This window comes from Sylvia atricapilla, chromosome 3, assembly GCF_009819655.1.
Source record: "Sylvia atricapilla isolate bSylAtr1 chromosome 3, bSylAtr1.pri, whole genome shotgun sequence".
In the NCBI taxonomy this organism is placed as follows: domain Eukaryota; kingdom Metazoa; phylum Chordata; class Aves; order Passeriformes; family Sylviidae; genus Sylvia; species Sylvia atricapilla.
In genome coordinates this window covers 111,002,730-111,023,204 of record NC_089142.1, presented here as the reverse complement: position 1 = coordinate 111,023,204, position 20,475 = coordinate 111,002,730, and the positions used below count along the sequence as shown (strand labels likewise).

The 20,475-nt window shown below is 38.7% G+C and overlaps 1 protein-coding gene across 13 annotated transcripts in view; it reads right to left on the bottom strand.

Annotated features, from left to right (window-relative positions):
• The window catches only part of CCDC88A (coiled-coil domain containing 88A), a 65,558-nt gene that overhangs the window by 32,212 nt on the left and 12,871 nt on the right, over window positions 1-20,475 (bottom strand). For all 13 annotated transcript variants that reach the window (XM_066316598.1, XM_066316596.1, XM_066316597.1 and 10 more), the window contains exons 3-13: window positions 17,490-17,598; window positions 13,778-13,847; window positions 10,143-10,201; window positions 9,459-9,542; window positions 8,760-8,900; window positions 7,459-7,628; window positions 4,555-4,636; window positions 3,822-3,980; window positions 2,311-2,457; window positions 1,671-1,815; window positions 865-1,049 (exon numbers count right to left, since the gene is read on the bottom strand). In XM_066316598.1, coding sequence (XP_066172695.1) covers window positions 865-1,049; window positions 1,671-1,815; window positions 2,311-2,457; window positions 3,822-3,980; window positions 4,555-4,636; window positions 7,459-7,628; window positions 8,760-8,900; window positions 9,459-9,542; window positions 10,143-10,201; window positions 13,778-13,847; window positions 17,490-17,598 — 1,351 coding nt within the window. The remainder of the gene's footprint in view (window positions 1-864; window positions 1,050-1,670; window positions 1,816-2,310; window positions 2,458-3,821; window positions 3,981-4,554; window positions 4,637-7,458; window positions 7,629-8,759; window positions 8,901-9,458; window positions 9,543-10,142; window positions 10,202-13,777; window positions 13,848-17,489; window positions 17,599-20,475) is intronic.

Genomic DNA, 20,475 nt, shown 5'->3' with positions numbered 1-20,475 from the left:
TAACAAGTTGACCTGAACAATGTTTGTATGTTTCTTTCATCTATTCCTTTCTTTTGTACCTCCCAGTTGCCTTTTGGAAACAGCACCAGAGGCTGATCCAAGAAACACTAGCTTCTTAGGAATCAGAAAACTTATGGAAGCATGGAATACAGTAGGGATTGCTTTAATTTTCTTTTTTTAAATTATCTCTTGCCCACTCTAAGAATAGTCTTTCACCTGAAATAGCTGCTGAAGTCAAAGCTATTTCAGGAACTTTAGACATTTTCACTCCACTGTAATTAGTTCTAGCCTTTTTTTTTCCCCCCCCAAAATTATTATTGTCTATAAATACCACTGAATAAATTATTCTATTTGATACACATAATTTGAGGAGTAAAGTATTGTAGCTCAGCACAGCTAAGCCTGGCAAACTCCCCTCTTGAGCTGTTTATCAATTCCTTGACCCACCTTCTCTTCCTCAGCTAAAATGAGGACACAGGACAAAGTTTTCAGCTCAGACTCATCACTCACTCTCCACCTCTGCACATACACTTTCTTCTGCTTCAGAATTACCAAAATTAATACTCTCCAGTATCCTAAATCACTTTCATTAGTCATCATATCCCCAATATATTATTATGTTTTTCCCTCACTGGTCTAAGACCTTTCTGAATAAACTGGTCACACTCCCACATAATAAAAAGAGAAAAGCCTCTTGGAGGTGGTTTTTATTTTTTCCCCATAGACTTACAAACACTAACTCCACTCAGACCCTTCTAATGCCTTACCTGAAATAACAGCAGTTGATAAAACTACCCTTTAAGAAGAAAATAGCAAAGGACACTAGGCAGTTCTCACACAATCCAAGCACACCCTGACCTTTACCTTCTTGCTAAGTCTTTGGTTTTCTTTTTCCATTTTCAGAATCCTTGAACTGCTGCCTTCCACAGAGCCCACTGCACTTTGCAGCTCTTCCACTGTCTTCAGCAAACTTTGGTTTTCCATTTCCAGCTTCAGTAACCTGCTGGATGTCAGCTCATTCACCTCATGGCCCAGTGATTTCTGGGGCACTGCAGGAGAAAAACACCATTGTTAAAATAAAAGGTGACTTATTAGCCAGAATCCTTGGGATTTTACATTTTAAATCTCTGAGGATTTAACAGCCTTTGAAGGTCCTTCCAACGCCTTCTTGGTGACCAGAGCTGATTAGGATTAGAAATATCAGAGATCAAAATATGTTCTACTCTCCTAATGTTCCTAATCACAGCACAGATTTGTTTCCCACAACTCAGGATGTATCCCAAAATCCTGCAGGTGCTTTGCACAGAATCCAGTTTGTATCCAAGCATGTTATACTGGAAGAATCAAAATTTTTACCACAGCTCTTCTCCTTAACTTTGGAAACAGCAAAGCAAGAAGACTCATGATCTGTGCTACAGAGTACAGAAGTCTGAATGGCAAAATAATGTAATTTCAAGTTATTTATGGGCATTACATCACTATTTAACTGAACAAGAACCACAAGAATAGACTTCTCTTATAAGGTGTGTCTCCATGGATACATGGGAATCAGCATTTCTCCAGAGGACAACACGCTCTGCTCTTCAGAAATAAGGACATTTAATTTCCTAATGCTATCAAGCCCCTGAGATTTCCATTTCAATAGCTTTGAAAGTATTAACTATGTTTACCTTCAGAAAGTTCAGTAGTCCTGTTTATCTGCTCCAGCTCCCAGCCAAGATGCAAGGATTCATCCATACTTTGCTTCTGAGCCATTTCTAGGGTCATATTTTCCTCCATGAGCTCCTCAATCTTCTTTCTGTCCATATCACGCTCCTTGAAAATTATTTCACATTAAAAGAAAAGTCTCAATATTTGCAAAGTATTTTACTATCGATATTCTATTAGTATGTATATTCTATTATCTTTACTATGTTGTCACAGGGAAGGACAAAGTGCTTTTTCTGACCTAGACAGTGAGATGAGGAGGAACTGGGAAAAGTTGTGAGAACTTTGAAGGGAATGGAAAAAAACCAGTACAGAAGATGACAAAGAAGAACCTCTTCTCCTAATAAACTACAGCAATTACTCCCTACTCTTCCTAAGTTTACTTCTCTCTGAATATTAGGAAATAAACTGCATGGGGTAAGCACAGTATTTAAGTGACAATTGATTATATTCACATCAAAAAAATTGATCTTATTCCTCTCGAATCTCTGCATTTTTTTCATCACATTCCTTCTCTAGCCACTATTTTGAAGGCTTTCATTAAAAATGGAAATTAAATTCAGTGTGTATCAGTTGCCTTTGCCACCCTCCTCTGACACTCACCATCTCCATATCATGCAGTTTAGCTTTCAGTTGTAAATTCTCTTTTTCTAACTCATGCAGTTTATCCGAACGGGCACGGGTCCCCTCTAATTGATCTTCCAACATTGTCTTGGTTTCTAGCAACACCTGATTGTCTTCCTTTAACTCCTGCAAAAATGGAGCAACAACAACAAGTGAATCCCAAACCAGAAGTATTCCCCTGCTCATACAAACTTTGATACACATCGCAACCAGTTTCAGAAACTAAAACTGGGAGCTGTAACAGACTTTTTATAACAAGCACATTTACAGCAATTCCACAAAAATGCAACATGTGAATTTCTGTGAAAATAAAATTTGACATAAATTAAACACTCCCTAAGCCACGAAGAACAAATAAGGTGTTGATAATTATTATCAAACCATAAGAATCTCTGTGATTTGGGCTGTGATCTGCAAAGAGGTACTGCATGTACAGCCCAAAATTAGGTTTATAGGCCGCTGGGTCCAAAGTCAGGCCACGATGCTGAAAATGCAACCACAATCTTAAAATACAACCAGCCACTCTCAAAGGGTCTGAGCAGCTTTAATTTTGGTACATAGAGGATTTTTTAATAGCATGTGATGAAAGTAATGTGTAAAATACATAATTGGCAATTTTCATCATGATATAAGGACAAAACTTTCCAAACTTCAGCACAGTCAGCTGCAAAATCTGAAAAAGATCACATAAATATCCTTAATACTCCTCCCTACACTAGTACTAAGTTAACTCATAATTATCAGGGAGCAAACCCAACAAATTAATGTCTCTACTGAAGCATGCTTGAAACATCCAATAGTTTACAGGCTATGAAAACACAAACAATTTTATGTTTAAAGGGGTTTATTAGTTTAAACATGCTATGAAAATGAAACTTCCACTGTCAAATCCTGTACACTAATCTGTTTTCATTTACTGATTTTTATACCATATGGCATTTGCCTATCAAATGTGGCATTTACAGACAGAATGATGGTCTGATAAATTCCATCATGTTGATTTGTCTCCTAAATTCATGCCAGAACTCTAAGTTCCCCTTGCCTGTTGCTGACACATCTTTTTTTAGTGTATTTTATGCCATTGGCCTGTACTTGTTTATGTGAACAGCCTTCATTTCCTCAACACTTGACTTAGAAAATTGCTTTCCCTTAGGAGACCTACAGGAAGAGAAAGGAATTATTATATTCACAGCATTTTTTTTGAATTAATTCCTCTGTGGGTTTCTCAATCCATCCTTCACAGAGGCTTCCACTGGCCTTGCTAGCTTAGAGCTCTGGTGAACACTGCTGACTTCCAAGCCATTAGGCACAGAGACAACTCCCTAAAAACTGGACTTTGTCACAGAAGCCTGACTGCCATACGCCAGAGCAAAAAGCCACAACCGCTTCTCACATCCCAATGCTTTAATCTCCAAATACACTTTGAAAAAAAGCCCCAGCCAAGAGAAGAATAGTGGCTCTGGGTGATTCTTTCCCCTGGATTTCTCTACCTCCACCCTGGCTTTGTAGAACTCGATGTCATGGAGCCTCTCTTTGTAGCGGCTGACTTCACTCTCCAGCTTGTCCACGCGGATCGCCTTCTCCCGGAGCGCGTCCAGCTCGTCCCTGTACACCCTGGCAGAGCGGGCATCCGACAGCAGGTTCATGTTCTGGGACAAAGGGAGACACAGGAATACAGCTAGGACTGCATGGAACATGCTGAAGGGTAACACAGCTCCTTCATTGTTTAAATGAAGGGAATGCAGAGAGGTATCATTAATTCTGAGAAAGACAAAGAAAAAATCGAGTCTGTTGTAGAGGACTGTAGATGATGTATTCCCAAGGAAACTGCACTGGTCTTTATCAAAGACTCACTGTAATTATATATAGTGTATATTTATGTATGTATTTAGGGTTTTTCCCCTCATTATCACCACACAAAGTATACAGAAAAACCAGACAAAATTGGAGCACTTTCATTTTAAGAAGATCCTTTCAGAGGACACACTGATGGCAAACTGCTTGAATGAAGAAACAAAAAAAAATAAAATCAGAGAAGAAATACTAACCTAAGTCAGGGCACTTTTTCCATCATAATATAATAAATAAAGGAATAAATTACAAAAGATCAGGTTCAGAGTGCAAAATAAAAAAACAAACATGAAAACATATATAACATCTGAAATAGTGAACTGTTCTGGTGATGGCAATTTTCTTAAAATAACAAAATTATTAAACCCACACCTCTTGCTGAAGTCTCTTCAGTTCAGCTTCCATCTGCTCCAGTTCTTGTTTACAGTCAAGCAGCTGCTCAGTCTTTTCCTCACTTGAAGAAGAAAACACAAACCAGTTAAACATGGCCATGAAACCTGCTAATGATCACCAGGTTTGAGAACAAAATGCTGAGCCTTGTGAGTCTTCCACCTTTAACCCACAATTTCAGGGAAATCAGAGTATTAAATTTAGGGTTGCTATTACGACTTAGTTTTTCTTTTGGTTTTAGTCTTTATTTAGCATTTTAAATGTTGTTAGACTTTTCATAGTGCTTTAAATTTTTGTTTCCTACTCACACAGGGCAGAACACAGGGTGTAATTAGGGAATTTTTGCAAGAGGGGATTTTGTGTAAAAAAACACAGACAATACCCATGAATGTGTACCAGGAGATCCACATCTGAAAGTCAACTCTGAATAATTTCATATTACATTCAAAAAGTCCAAATTCTTTCCAAGACAACCAGCCACTGACCCCTTGTCACAATCAAGTAAAGGTTATTTTAAAAGCACTTTTATAGTTCTGTAATTTTTCCTTTCCTTGCAGAGAAGAATTAAGGGGTTTAGGTGTCTTTACTCAATTGAAGATACTGCTTAAGCAGCTCAGTAATTTCAGGAAATGCACAATGAATTTTAATTCTATGGAAACAACACAGGGTCTGTTTTAATCTATTCAGAAGCCTGTGATACAAACAATTTAACGTAGAATGCTACAACTGTTATAGGACTCACTCTTAACTTCCAACTCATTTCCCAATCCTTAAAAATGAGTGTGTTGAACCATGAGTAAGTCCAAAGGAAATATTTAATTCTCTCACAGACAAAGAACACCTGATGCTCAGAATTCAACAGCACATCAGAACAAACAGTATTTGCTGTTGAAAAACCTGCCACTATTGAATATTCTTAAAAGATACATTGCATATTTAGATATGTTACTATATAATTTCACACTTTGGAAAGCAAGTAAGAAACAAAAGTAGAAAAGGGGGAAACAGGAAAATTTCATGGAGTGAAATGTATAATACTATCTCAAAGCAATCATAACAACAAAAATTAGGTCTGTTTTAAAGAAAACTAGAGCAGTTGTTTTTAAAAATGAGCCAATTTCACCATGAATGATCTTTTTGGAAAAGGATTGTTTGGAAAAGGTCACTGAGCCTACAAGCACAGGAGGCCCAGCTCTGCACAGCTCAGTGCAACATCCCTGTTACAGCTTTCCCCCTCCAGAGGGGCTCAGAAACCAGGTACAAACACAAATTTATTCCTGATTTCTGTAACTTTTCTATCAGCATTCATATTCCTGTTATTGTTCTACACAAGAACACGCAGAACTCAACACTCAGAAAATGAGCTGTGCAATTTCCAATTTGGAGTTTCTGTAATCCCTGGTTTGCATCCAACTGAAAAAAAATCTTTAGAGACATTTAATATGAAATTACATCAGCTACACTGCATATTAAATCAGGTATGAAGGTTCACTGCCAAAACCAGATTATAAATAAATTTTATGCTGAGTATTTTCAAGTCTGGAATTAATGTAATTTCAAATTTATCAAACAGATTCAGCATTTAACACTAAATGCTGCAGACAGAAGTTAATTTGTCCAAGTCTGGTATTTTAAGATACTACCACACGTAAAGGAAAATTATTTACCAACTGAATTCAAATAAGAGTGCAAAATGTGGACTGCTCTGAGCCATCACTGTTGCCCTAATTGCACGCTTCAGCTACAGACTGGAGAGGATTGGACTAAATTATACAGAACATACCAGTGTTCACTGTTTAGGCTATCTACTAACTGTCAATCAAACTAATAACAGCAATTTTTTCACTAATTTTCTTGGTGCAGCTGTTTATAGAATATCCTGGGCGGGCTCATTGCAGGAGACACATAATAATAGAGACATCAGGAAAAAAGAGCCCCATCTTTTGTCCTCTGTTCCTCATGAAGACCACGCTGCAGTGGGGGAAGGGGATCCTCAGAGTAAATCAACAAGATCCTTAATCCAACCAGCTAGAAATGATCTGATCAACAAACTCTGGGAATTGTGTCTTATGCGACCTTCAGCTTGTGATTTAATTTACCTGTCTCCTCTCTCCATTGCGGAATTCAACAACAACAAAAGAATCTTTATTTATGCTGTTTCTACACATATTGAATCTCTTCAATTGGGCATTTTAATTCAGAACACACACACACTTCACTCTCCTCAAACAACTGACACACTGCTACAGGGAGAAGCAGATTCTCCACAGATCTGTTATTGATCTTCTCTTTGAATATAAACTCCTCACTCTGCTCAGATTTGCTTCTGGACTATGAAGCCAAAGTGGCCACCAAAACCTACAGAACCAGGAGGAGTTTTGAGGAGCAAGTAAGTGTTGTGCAAACATGAAATCTTTTACACAGGAACAAAGAGGCGGGGGTCAGGAAAGCATTCTAATGGAATTTTTTTGTCCTATCTGCAATGAATTTAAACCATGAATTAACCATAGGTGAAGTATTTCTTGTTGAAACAGGTCACCTAATCATGCTGCTGAGAAGGAAGCCCTCCTGCACCATCTCTTTTTAATGATCACCTGGTTTGAGAACAAAATGCTGAGATTTGTGAGACTTCCAGCTTTAATCCATCATTTCAGGGACATCAGAGTGTAAAATTTAGGTCAAAACATCATTATGAATACTGACAGAGACAAACACAGATGAAAAGTTGTATTTGTCCCATGGGTCTCCACAAATCTTCTTGTATTATAAAAATACCCCTTCTGAGGAATAAAAAAAGCGTTTGAAAGGATCAAGAACTGGTCTGAGGAGGACTAGAAGCGTGCCAAGGCAGCGTTTGAAAGCATCTGAGTGTGAACTGGTACTCACAGCTCCTGCCTAAGCCTCCTGATCTTGGCCTTGGCGTCAGCAAGCTCCACGCTCAGGTGCTGGCGGCTCTCGGTGCGCTTCATGCCGGGGGAGCTGCACGGGGACTGCGCCGCCGACGCGTGTGGCAGGAAACGGAGACAGTCCCGCTCCTCCGACAGCTCGATGATGGTCTGGGGAGTCAGAGCACAGGCAAAAGTCCAGAGTGGCACTCACAGAGTTATCTCTGGGTGTGTCACTCATATCAAACACTGCAATGGCACAAGAACGATGGAAAGGTTTTGGCCGTCGAAGAAGTCAGAAGGTCTATCTGCACCTCTATGCCTAAAGCAAAGAGCTACCACTCTTGGACAGGACCTTCTGCTATATTAAATTTTATTTTTCACTTAAGACTTTTATGCCCACAAAATGACCAGTGCTCAGAATGGACTGGGTAATGAAAGGTGTGAATCCCTTGAAAACCACCACCTCTTGAAAATAAAGATAAACGCGTATGTCAAAACCAAGTCTTGTTCTTCTGTCAGCAGCAGCAACCTTGGCAACTGAATAAAGCACCAGAGCTACAGGAATATTCCTATTTCCCCCTATAAATAAAGGTGTTAGCCAAATAAGAACATCTCTCATAGTTTGAAGTATTTTTCCTTTGCTTTGCACAAAGGCATCACCCCCATCCTCTACCCTCTGTTTTATTCCTATCAAGGCTGTGATCCAGAAAAACTGTCCAAAGAGTATCTGGAATAATTGCAACCTTGACATAAACACTTCACTGAGGGGCAAATCTGAGACCACCAAGATGATCCCCAACTTGTAATTTTTATTAAATACAGTTCAGTTCCTTGATTCTAACACAGTACAACTGCGCCTCATGATCAGCCTACAAAAGCTCCTCTCCAGGTATGGATTGTGCTTCATCCCCCTCAAATCTGGACAATAGGACATGAGAATAGAACAGGCAGCTTTCAGTGATTGGCTTGCAAATTGATGGGTTATTGATTCCCGGTAAATGCAGCTGATACAGCTTTGGATTCTCTGTTTTCAGCTACCAATGAATATTGAAATTGTTTCCCACTGGCTATGTGGAAAAGATCACCTATTATCTTTCCTATTTTATTCCTACTTTATCTTTCCTACATTATTTAACAAATATGCACAAAGGAACTCTCTACAACAATATTCTGACAGTCAGGAATCCTTGCTTTAACACGTCAGCAGAAAATTAAACTATTAGTTATAAAAATCCTGAGCTGCATTATCTCAAAAAAAGCTTTCTTGTATTTCTTTTAAGCACCAATACACATCCATACCTCTGAGTGCTCATCTCTTTCATCTATAAGTCTTTTTAAATGCAATGCCATATTTTTCAGGAGAGGCTCAACATACTCTTGTGTCAGCACAATGACATCCATCCACTGCAGGTCAAACACATTTTCCTGATTATGAGTTACCTATACGGGGTGAAGTGAAAGAGAAGATACATCCTCTTGAAATTTTAAGAGTAGAAAGGAAGCATAAAGAAAATAAAGCTGCAACTCTACAAGTTAAATTCTCTGGACAAGGTATGAAAAAACATTTAAATATATTCAATCGTATGTAAAGGAAGAGGTTTTTGTCTACCTGGAAGCAGCACCCTGTCCTTCTGGCAAGGTGACAATCACATTACAAATCACCTACCACATACATTTGATTGGAATTCTATTTTATAAAGAAACTTGCATATAAAGATTTCAGTCAACTGAATTTGCTGTATGTAACTAAGAAATCCTTGAAGCAACAAACTTGCTTTCTGGTACTGCTCTAAAAATATAACCCAAAACTGCTCAATCATGAAATCCTTTTGTGAATCAAGTGAGAAAAAATGAAGCCTTTTTTGCTTACTACAACCACTCAATATGCAAATCACGTATGTGATTTACTTGCCATTGAACATGTGCAACTCCCCTTCTGCAATACAATATTCCACCTCAAAAAATTCCCAAAATCAAAAGCAAAACCCCCCCAAATACCTCCTGAATATGGGCTGCAACAGCTGCTCTGGTATCAAAATCCAGACTTTGGATTCTTTCAATAAATTCTTCTTTTTTCTGACACTAAAAATAGAGATATCTATTTTATACACATTTATATGTATCATCACAAGTACTTTCCTTCCTCTTGTATTTCTAAGAGCTAAAACATATAAAGCTGACACTGCAATGGTCACATGGCTAAATTATTATCCAATAACTGTGCTGACCAATAAATCTGTGGTTTATGCCATCTTGCAGTAATTATAACTTTCAACCCTTATTAATGATACAAGGAAAAAAAAGTTGAAATGGGACAAGGAAAAGGTTTCTTAAAATTGCTACTTATTCAAATTTTTGATAGTTTATTTAATGTATGAAATAGTGCAGTGAGTTAATTTTAATGCTTTACCACTTCCTTCCTTTCCTTACAACATCAGGTAAATTATCACTACTGAGATTAATAACCCATTAGAAAGGTTATGGTGGTATTGGAAGTATTTGTGCAATAACAGGTGTAGGGGCTGTAGCCATTTCATTAAAAATCAGAATATTCCAATTTTTCAAGGAATGCAATTGTACCACCAAAGGAAGAAAAGTTTTATACCACTCCAAGTATTAAAAATGTCAGAAAAGAGATCAGTAACTCAGAAGTTTCACAGAGATAAACACAATTGAACTCACCTGAACTGCACAACCAAGCAAAAGCAGGAGGAGCTTTTTCACTTCCTCAGTACCTGGCTCTAAGAAGAAAACAAGAAAAAAATGGTAACTGTAAAACTGTAATTAGAGCTTCTTCCCCTATACCTGAGAAAACATGAGGTTTTCTCATTATTTCTGTATCATTTATGTTAACTTAGTTTAGAAAACAACCAGTCAAACAAAGGCTCAGTCCTTTTTGTCATTTAACCACCAACTTCCAGAGTTACCAAACACCTCAACAGCCATAACAATTTCAAATGGAAAAAAAATTGCCCTTCAAAAAGCAAAACTTCAGAGTGGTATTTTTAGAAGTGCTTTGGAGACCTGCAATCAAGTTTTCAATGGTAATCTCAGGTATCTCAAGATAGTTACAAAAGTGCTTAAATTATCTGCCACTCCCAGTTGGAAGAGTTTAGGTGACAAGTTCATTTAAACTCCTTATAAAGCTATTAGATATCAGGAATGTATTAGATATTCATCTGCACATCCAAAAAATCAACATGTATTTCCAAATCTGGCCATAAGCATCTTAATCTCCTAAAGAAGCTTAAGTTAAAGAACTCCGTTTATGGATTAATAAAATGTTTCTTACTTTTTATGTTCACAATGTCCTCATCTTGCTACTAAATACAGAAATATACTCTGTATCTAGAATATAAATGCCATGAGGCAAATGCTTCAAGGTTGACAAAATAGTTTATGCAATGACTCAAGCTGTTGCTTTTGGAGGCAGCTACATAATGTGTATAACCCCAATGAACATGGAATATTGCAATTTTGCAAGAGGTTTCTCAGGTAGATAAATAAATTACAAAAAACATGGACTCAAATGGGAGATTTTTAATCATTTATTCAAATGTCTTGTATCCCAAAGGCTTGAGCTGTGAAGCCTTATATGGAGAAACAGTAAAACCATCAAGGAATGTGTTTGACCAGAAGCTGCTTCAGCTGAAGAAGGGGACTTCTACCTGTCTTATCAATAAAGGTTAAGAGGAATACTGCAACAGGAGGAATCCACACCAACAGCTCACAGCCTACTTCACTTATCCCAAAAAATTAATCACACTTTTTAAATTTTTAAGCAATCCCCGAGCTCCTTTTCACTGTTCATCTCCTGACTGCCTTTCAAATGCCTGCCTGAATATTGATTCCTCATCTCTCCCCACCATTCCCTGAAGGAACAAGGCAAAACACTGAATCATCTCAGCTTCCCTCATCTTCTCTTCTTCCTCCTTTTCTTCCATCAGAAACACAGAAATAGATGACTCTCTTCTACACCCTTCAACCTACTGCTGAACTTTGTACCTACCCTGTGCCACTGTTTGCTCTTGCCTGTGTTCACCCTTATCCCTGACTTTCACACTCTCTGCAGTCTTCCATCCTCCCCTGCCTTGCTCTCTTCAGGAACATGAACTTGATTTCGTCTTTCCCCTTCCCCTTTGCCTCATCACTGGAAAAGGTCATTATCCCTTCGTAATTTAATTTAACATTTACAATCACAGGTTGTAGCTCTCCTCCAGTTTTCTCCTCCAACTGCATTCCTGCCAGTCAGCTCAGGAAATATTTCCTGATAAAATCCCTGCTGACCCATTTTACCAAACCTGAACTCCAGCCTTCTCTCTGCAATTTATTTTCCTCCACGAGCCAACTGCCTCTGGTTTATCTGCTCCTGCCATCTGTAATTTGGCATCTTCTGGGATTTCTCCACTAATCATTCCTTAAGTGCAAAGGGGAAAAAATCTGGGAGACAACCCTGTGAAAAATCACACTTCCTGCCTAAGTGAACCAAATCCAAGTCAGGGAATTGACTTTTACTCTGGGGCTTGCCTTGATGCAACCAGATTTATACCGAAGTGTCTCCAAAGGTCATTGAGGTTTCATCTCCCTGCACTGCCCAAAAAAAGTTTAAAAATCCAGGCAGAGATGAGATCCTTTTCCAAGCTGACACAACAAGAGCAGTCCTAACTTTTGAAGGGGAAAGGTCCAGGACAGAACTCCAAAGAACAGGTCTGTATTCTAGTTCAGACCAAACTCTGTGGCTGAACTCCAGCAGGGGGCTGAAACACCTTCAAGAATGTTGTCCAAGCGTAACAATTTTTTTTAATGTGAGGGCTATACTACAGGACAGTCCAAATTTTCTCACAAATCCAACAAAATCCCCACACAACAGCAAAGTACACACCAGCAGAGCTGCTAAACCACAGATCCCAAAACACAAAGACACCTCCTTAAAAATGACCAAACCATAAAATTGAATGTATACAACTGAATGCAGTATTATCTCTGTGGGGTTTGATAGTGCATTTTCAAGAAAATGTCATCATATACTATAAGACATTTTTAAGATATTCTCTCTCAGTATCTTGAGCAGAATAAAAAAAGTCACTACAAAACAATACTATGATCTGGGGCTTTTAAAATGTTTTTCCAGTATCTAGTTTCTAGGCAAATCCATGGAGCCCTTCGAAAACCTTAAGAAAGTCTGGAAACAAAATTATAAAAGCACGATGTATTCTGTTCTTTTGGGAAGAAAGAGACCACATTCACACTTCTTGGTGCATATGACAGCAGCTGCACATATAAAAACTGAAAAAGCCGTGACCTCAAAAGCAAAAGCAGCAATATTCAAAAGCAGAAAGTAAAACCCAAAAGAATTAAAGCAAGATACCTACAAAATGGGATATGTGCAGATGGGAATATGGAAAATATCAATGTTATGAGCCCTGGGACTGGGAAGTGAGGAAACACAGATGGTTCTTCTGGCTCATGAGGAACGCCCTGTCCCACAGACACGGAAGCGTGGCAGTGAAGACATCCCAAAGAAATAAAAACAGCCAGGGGAAGCTACACAGCCTGTTAGAGCAGTTCCTGACCTCTCTGCTGAGGTGTCAGAACGTCAGGAGAAGAACACCTGGGGCACATTAGACCCAAGTAAATAAATTCTGCCCAATCCATAGTGGCTCCATGCAGGCCAGGTGTGTCTGCTCCGTGCTTCTGGAATTGAGAGCATGGTGCAGAGATTCCCAAGTGGCTGTGGATAGTCAGCTGGCTCCACACAGGCTAATTTTCTTGGTCTGAAAATTGCAACTCTCAGAGCTGGAAGCAGAGAAGGTGGGAGCATGGAGAAGACAGCGTCAGTTCAGGGGAGAAAACAAGAAGGTAACTGCAATATTTTTCAGGTAAGGATGCAAGAGAAGCCACGAGTCTGGGGGAAGGAGAAATAAACAAGGATCAGGAGCTGGATCAAGTGAGATGCACTGAACTGCCAATTCCCTCAGTGGTGACACGGGTAAAGAAGGTTGAAAGTGCAGTAGCTGGGAGTACATGAAACGTTAACTTTGTGCTGTCAATGGTTCACTGGTTGCTGGAAAATGCACTCAGGCTCAGCATAAATCCTAGTGAGAGCCAGGGCTGAGGCTGGGACAGAACACATTTTTTAGCGTGGACAAAGAAAATAATTATTAAATCATTACCCATCATTATTAAACCACTTATTTGATAAAGTATTTACACAGTCTTCTGTTGAAAGGCTCAGCCCTATAGGAATTTTATTTCCCCTGAAAGAATATAAATTACCACACAGTGCACATTTTTATCTTAGTCAAAAATAAACTTACCAGAAAAAGGATTTTTGCCAATTATTAGCACATTTGGCAAAGACATCATGATCAACTGCTGCAAAGTCTCCTATGAAAGTTAATTAAAACATTATTTACATCATATGTACTGAGTGAAAGCAAACATCAAATAGCAACAGCCATTAAAGAAAAAACAGTATTTATTAAACAGTTTTAATATTTTTCAGGACTTCATGCATACAATTTGTACAATACGTACTTATTTCTATTCTAATTAAAAAAACCACTCACAAATATGAGTTACTTGTACAGAAGCTTTGTTTTACTGGTTTGCACAATCACCTCACACAGAAAAATCCTCTTGTGGCAATGAGCTGGCTTGGGGATCTTAAGCCAACAAGATATCAAGTCTCAGAATGCAGCAAAACCCTTTAAATTTATTATGTTCATGTTTCCCTGACTAACTTATTGATACATATTTTTTTTATTGGCTCTAAGGTGCATTTCTACTGCAAAAAATCAATGTCCCTTACGTCATGCTTTCTCTGGCCTCATCAAAACGTAGATGTGAAAATTCCAGGGGTTTTTGCTGCAGTGACACTGGGCCCCAACTGTGAATACAAAGGTACAAACCCCTGTCTGCACAATCACATGGAATTTTAGCTTGGAAGTGCCACACACCAGGCAGAAGCTCTGCCTATCTGTTCCATGAATTCCATCAATGGAGCTCCTGTAATGGCTGTAATCGGGTCAAATCCCCAGTCTAGACAGAGCCTAATTCTCCTGAAGCAGAATAGTCTTTCTCCTGTTCCCAGATGTTTATTCCCAGCAGATGCCATCCTGCAGTCAGGCTTTATGTTTTTCCATAGTGACAGATCCATTACTATATAAAATGCTCCCACTCAAAAGCAACATATTCCAGAAGAGCCCAAGGCACACATCAGGTGCCACATTGTAAGCAACAACCTAACACAACCTGTTTAATGTCAAATTGAAAAAAATCCCAGTATTTCTTGAAAAACACCTGTAGAAATTATTAGCTATAACTATACTTGAAAGTTTCCACTAGTTAATAAACAAATCAAAATTATATCTGAATTGATTAACAGTAGACTGCAGAATATACATTTGGACACGCCTAAGACAAATTATAAGGAAGGAGAAAACAGCTTTGACATCCTCAAATATCATGAAATTCAACCAACCGTGACACCTGTACTTCTCAGACTTTGATAAAGATGCTTTTCAAATAAAAATAAGACATGAAGTGCACCACAGGATGTTTTAGCTCGATATAAGATAAAATACAATGAATTTAATGAGTATCAACAGCTGCTATGAAAGAAAATCATGTATTTTTAGAGGCTTTTTGGGGGTGGTTTTTTTGGTAGTATCTCTCAAATAATTCCGTGATGCTACCATAAAGCTGATCATGTATCAGAGCAGCATCTGAGCAGCAGTAACCAAAATATGTGTCCTGAACGGACACGATCACCTGTTTCCTTACAACACTTCTGTCTTTCCCCAGAGATGTCTGACACCTTTCCTGTCACTTAGTGTTAACCTCAGCACTGGCTTTTCTTGCAAAACTTTTACAGTTCATTAGCGTTTATTTTACTGAAGATTTTCACATCCTCAGTCAAACCTACTGAGAGTCATGGACACTTACTAGATTAAACCTCTCTTCTATCAGAAATCTTGAATTAACTGCTGAGAACAGTTCCACGCTCTTACACTGCCAAGAAATTACTGGTTCAGGACCAGAATTGTAATTCTAAAGAATAACAAACATGATGCAGGAACAACAAGAAAAAAAATTAACCTACCTAACATAACACCTTAATTTTGAATGTTATATTCTACCAGTGCAGGTTTTTTGACAAGTACATCCACAGCACTAGTGTGACTTTTCACTAAACTGAGAGAAGGTTTTCCACAGATGTTATAAAGCCACATGAACAAACCAGTGTGGACAAGCTCACAATGAGAAGTGCTAAGAGTTAGGTTGACACAATGCTAAAAATTCCAGATTCCCACATTCATCAGTGTCTGATTCCAACACTCAGTAAAATCCTCTCTCAGTCCAGTGAGTGCTCTCCTGTCCCCTCCCCTGGGATCCCAGGGAACACCCACCCCCAGGCACACTGAGCTTTCAGGAGCACTCTGGTGTGAGGCTCCTGCCTCACCCCAGGCTAAGGGAGGCCTCTCAGTTTGATTCCCAGGCATCCATCAAGCCCCAGCTTTCCTGCCTTGGGGAATTTCACAGGTGACAGGAACTCAACTGACCCCTCTCTGAAACAACCCATCCTTTAACACTCCAACTACCACAAAGCAGAAACTTCACTGCAGGCACTGTAGGGAGTGAGTATCTACACACACAAAAAGTAATTTTAGATTCTAAGGAGCTCTCTAGTTTGGAGAGTAAATGCCTTTACTCCTGCTAGAAACACTAGCCCTTCAATGTCTGCATGGTGACCAAAACCCTGAAAGACTGGGGAAGGGAAAGGGGGAAAAAGTGTATAAAACAGTTAAAAAGGCAGTTCAATAAAGCTAGGACCATTAAAGGCATGGTGACTGGTTTTACCATTTCTTAAACAACAATACTTCTTTATCTTAAAAAAAGCTCTAACAAACCTATTTCTATCATAAAGGTTTGGAGCAACATGCACAATCCTGAGTCATCCAAAGGTACCTAAAGGCCAGCAATTCTGCCTGGTACTGGAGCACTGGGACTGGTGACACTGTAAGGTCAGTGCAGGGCGGGGAATGCTTTGTGTTCCAATAAAGATCAATCCTGTCAGTGTTTGTGCCTTCTGCTGCATCACTTGTGGAACACTAATGCCTGGTGGAAAACAGTCTGTAATGGACTTCCATTACGAAAAGAACAAGCATATGGGCTTTAACAGGCAGCACATATATCCATGTGCAGGGGCTACCAAGGAGAGAAGGGCAGGAAGTGCTGGGAAGATGTTCCATGGCTGGTCAGGGCAGTGACAGCTGGGAATTCTCACTGCACTGGGTTTTGGGAAGCACACACTATGTGTGGATGAACACAGGAGGAGCAGCAGACTTCAGCACAAGTTGGCCAGGAGGTGTGGTGAAGGCAGAGCAAAGGTTTCCTCCCAGGTTTGGATTCTCCTGGCGGGAAGGAGCAGGGCAGTGTGGAAGGGTACTAAAAGCTACACTGAAGAGACACTGGTGACAGCTGCACTGCCCAGCTGTGGCGTGTCCATGTGTTCCATACCCTATCCAGCTCAGCATCCAGCAGGCACAGAACCAGCTCCCACTACTGCATCAAACTTCAGGGGCTCTTTTACAGCTCTGACTTAGATCCTCACTGCATTTACTACAAATTCCCCAATTAATTCTAAGCCCAGTAAATTTCATCACGTTTTTCTAACAAAAATTCCATTTACAAGATTAAATGCACATGTAATAATCTCTCTCCCTGGCACAAAACTTGCTTCAACTCAGATAATACCAACCAGTAATACTTAATGCACCATAGGAGTAATTGAACACAGAGTACATATTCTATACACAGATACATTCACTCATACAGATACACTCACTCATACAAAAGTGTGTCCACTTTTATACCTGTTAACAGTGATAAAAAATTTGACCAGATATCTAAACAATCATCCATACAAGTCTCTTGTTGATCTTACTCCTGTTACTCTTAAAGCCGTAACTACAGAAGAAAATTTAGAAATAATTCCAGGCAAAACATAACACAACAATTACTGACCTGATAGTAAGTTTTTATTTGTTTCACCAAAATAGACAAATTTTGAATCCTTAATGATGCATCATTGTTTACTTTTTTGTTTATCCTTTGATTAGCAGACTTTGGATTGCTGCAAAGAGAAAAGAAAAAAGAATACCTTAAACATGCTGAACATTAATCTTCAAAGCTTTCTCTATAAAACAAATGGTATAGTTAATGTGCCAGTACAGCCATTCCTTGTCTTGACTACCATGCCTTGTTTTTCCCTCCACAAATCAATCTGGAGCTGTGGAGGATGAAAAGAGCTTTAAATGTGTCTCTGACACAGCCAGCCAGCCCCATATTCTCGTTTGCCATCAATGCAGCCTGAAACTGGGAGCACTTGCCACAACTCCCAGGGAATAGGTGTGACAGGAAAGTTTTTATGGCTATATGATGGTATTTTACTACCATGAGGCACAAGGAACAAAATGCAGTTTTTAACGTTTAGAATTATGATGAATATGAAACACATCATGCTAACACACACTAAACTGTTATAAACATCTTTACAGATTGTTGAAATGTGTCAACAAAAGGATTATTAATTGGAGTTTTTGTCAGGTACTATCATATACTACCAGATTGAGGGAGGCTTCAGGGAGGAAATCAATCACTTTTTCCTCCACAAAGCAGAAAGAATCTGAGGAAATGCAGATGAGTCACCCTTTTTCAATACCTTGTAACACACACAGGACAGCACAACAACCATTCACTGGGATTTCTTATGAAAAACCACGCAGAATCAAATCACCCCCTCATAACACTCTCTGAAATGTTTAAAGAATTCCTAAGGGATGGCCAATGTGAAGTTTCTCACTTTTACAGATTCTTGACACAGTTGCACAATGCAACTTTTGATATTTAATGGTATTATTGTATTGTTTGATGATATTATTACTATCAGATGAGTGAGAGCTGGCTGGGATGCTGCACTCAAAAACAAACCACCAAGTTTTCCCTGTCAAACTAGGGCTCCCTGCAGGGATATGTGTCTGCTGGCTCTGGTTTTATTCAACATTGTCATTAATGATTTAAACAATGGAATACAGAATACACTTTCCAGAACAGCCACTGGCAAACTTTAGGAGAAAAAAAAAAAAAACCCAAAGAACAACCTTCAAAAAATACTATGGTAATGGAGAATGATCCTGGTAACGTGCAAAAGTAATGGAATTCAATTAACTCACAGGCAAAGGATTAGAGTCAGAGGCAAATGCAGAGAGAGGAGTTATTTGCTATACAACAAAAATGACCTGAATATTGTGGTATCATGTCTTACTCTGATGCAATTTATTCCTTTGATTGGTAGTTTCACATACTCTCTGTAAAAAATTACATCTTTTTCATTTATATCTGTTACCTACACAAACTTTATTTGCCTTTTATAGCTCGTTTAACTTTTAGCATATTAGGGTTTTTTTAATATATATTTATGTCTTTTCTTCAGTTTATTGCTATCAGCATTTCCTGGCTAGTAAGCACAAATAGAAATAATAGAAAAAACACTGCTGGGAAAGGAAGTCAGGTCATATAAAAAATGCACCTCCAACACACATTTACAAAAAAAAAAAAAAAAACAACAGTAGGCACAATATCTTTTTTTCTGTATTTATTGTTACAAATCTAGGAAAATTAGGACGGGGTAATTGCTTCATTCCTAAATGCTCATCACCATGTTCCCAAAAATATTATAAACTATTAAAATACATTTTTGAATGTATTAGCCAAACCACGTGACTAAGATGTGACCTTGGGTTTATTAGTTCAGCCAACCTGTAACCGTAAAAGCAACTAAAGGGTCTAAAAATAATTCTGCTTTGCAGATGCACAGAACTGGACTCCCTTCCACACTGAATTCATTCAAATTTGTTAAAATCAGAAGAGAAAATCCACAATAAATCCTGCTGACCTACAGAGATCAGCTGAAGTCTCCTATTTCTATATGCATATCTCCAAAAGGCCGATTTGGGCCCTAATCTTCATCTTTAATCTTAATGACCATGGGATTATCTCGGGGCTTTTTCATCATCTTCAGCAGCATTTCTACAGCCACACATTTCAGATGCCTCTCCCTTTAGAGCACTCAGAACAGGGCACAGGGCTTTCCTGAATATTGTGCCAGCTCTTATTTTAGCATCAACACCAAAATTAGTGTGCAACCACAAGAACTCAAAACATAAACGTCATAAAAGCTCAGGCTTTCCATTTTCTCATCTCCAAAGCTGTATTAGTATATCGAGACTGATCCTGGATGAACAAAACCTTCAACATTTGCATAGCACTGGATCTTCATGACACCAGGCCATCAGCCCAGCCAGCAGAAAAGATCTGGGCTGCTTTGACAAACAGCCTCACCTCCCTCTACGAACAAGCTGATCTGTTTAGTGCCAAAATGATTCATTCCTGTAGCTTAAAACAGAAAGTTGGGGGGTTTTTTTGTTTGTTGTTGGGTTTTGGTTTTTTTTTTTCTTTTTTAGTTTGGTTTGGTTTGGCTTTTTGTTGTTGTCTTAAATTGCAGGAAGCAGTTTACCGAGATTGGGAATTTTTGCTGGGAAAACTTGGGCCATAAATGTGCTCTGAAACTGTATTTTTACCACTTGAAAGAACTCCACTGTCCAGTTTCAAGATGCTTTGCTAGTGCAGTTGATCAACAGTTAAAATCAGAATGTCAGCCTTGGGACAATCTGGTGCACAGAAAATTTTATTGTAGTGATTTTAAGATTTTGCAAAAGATTATGGCAAAAGGTCGAAGAGAAACGCCAAACTCCAAGTTCCCTTAACATTTTTCAGCAGCACTTACAAGTAGGTAGTGGAAACTAGAAGTTTAACCCACTGTTTTTAAGGTTCAATAAAAGCAAGGTAGTGAGATGTCAGTACTAACACTACTAATCTCTACCAATAATTTTAAATTTAATTAAACATGTACCCTCAGTAACTCACTATTGGTAGTAGATTCCTTTTTCTG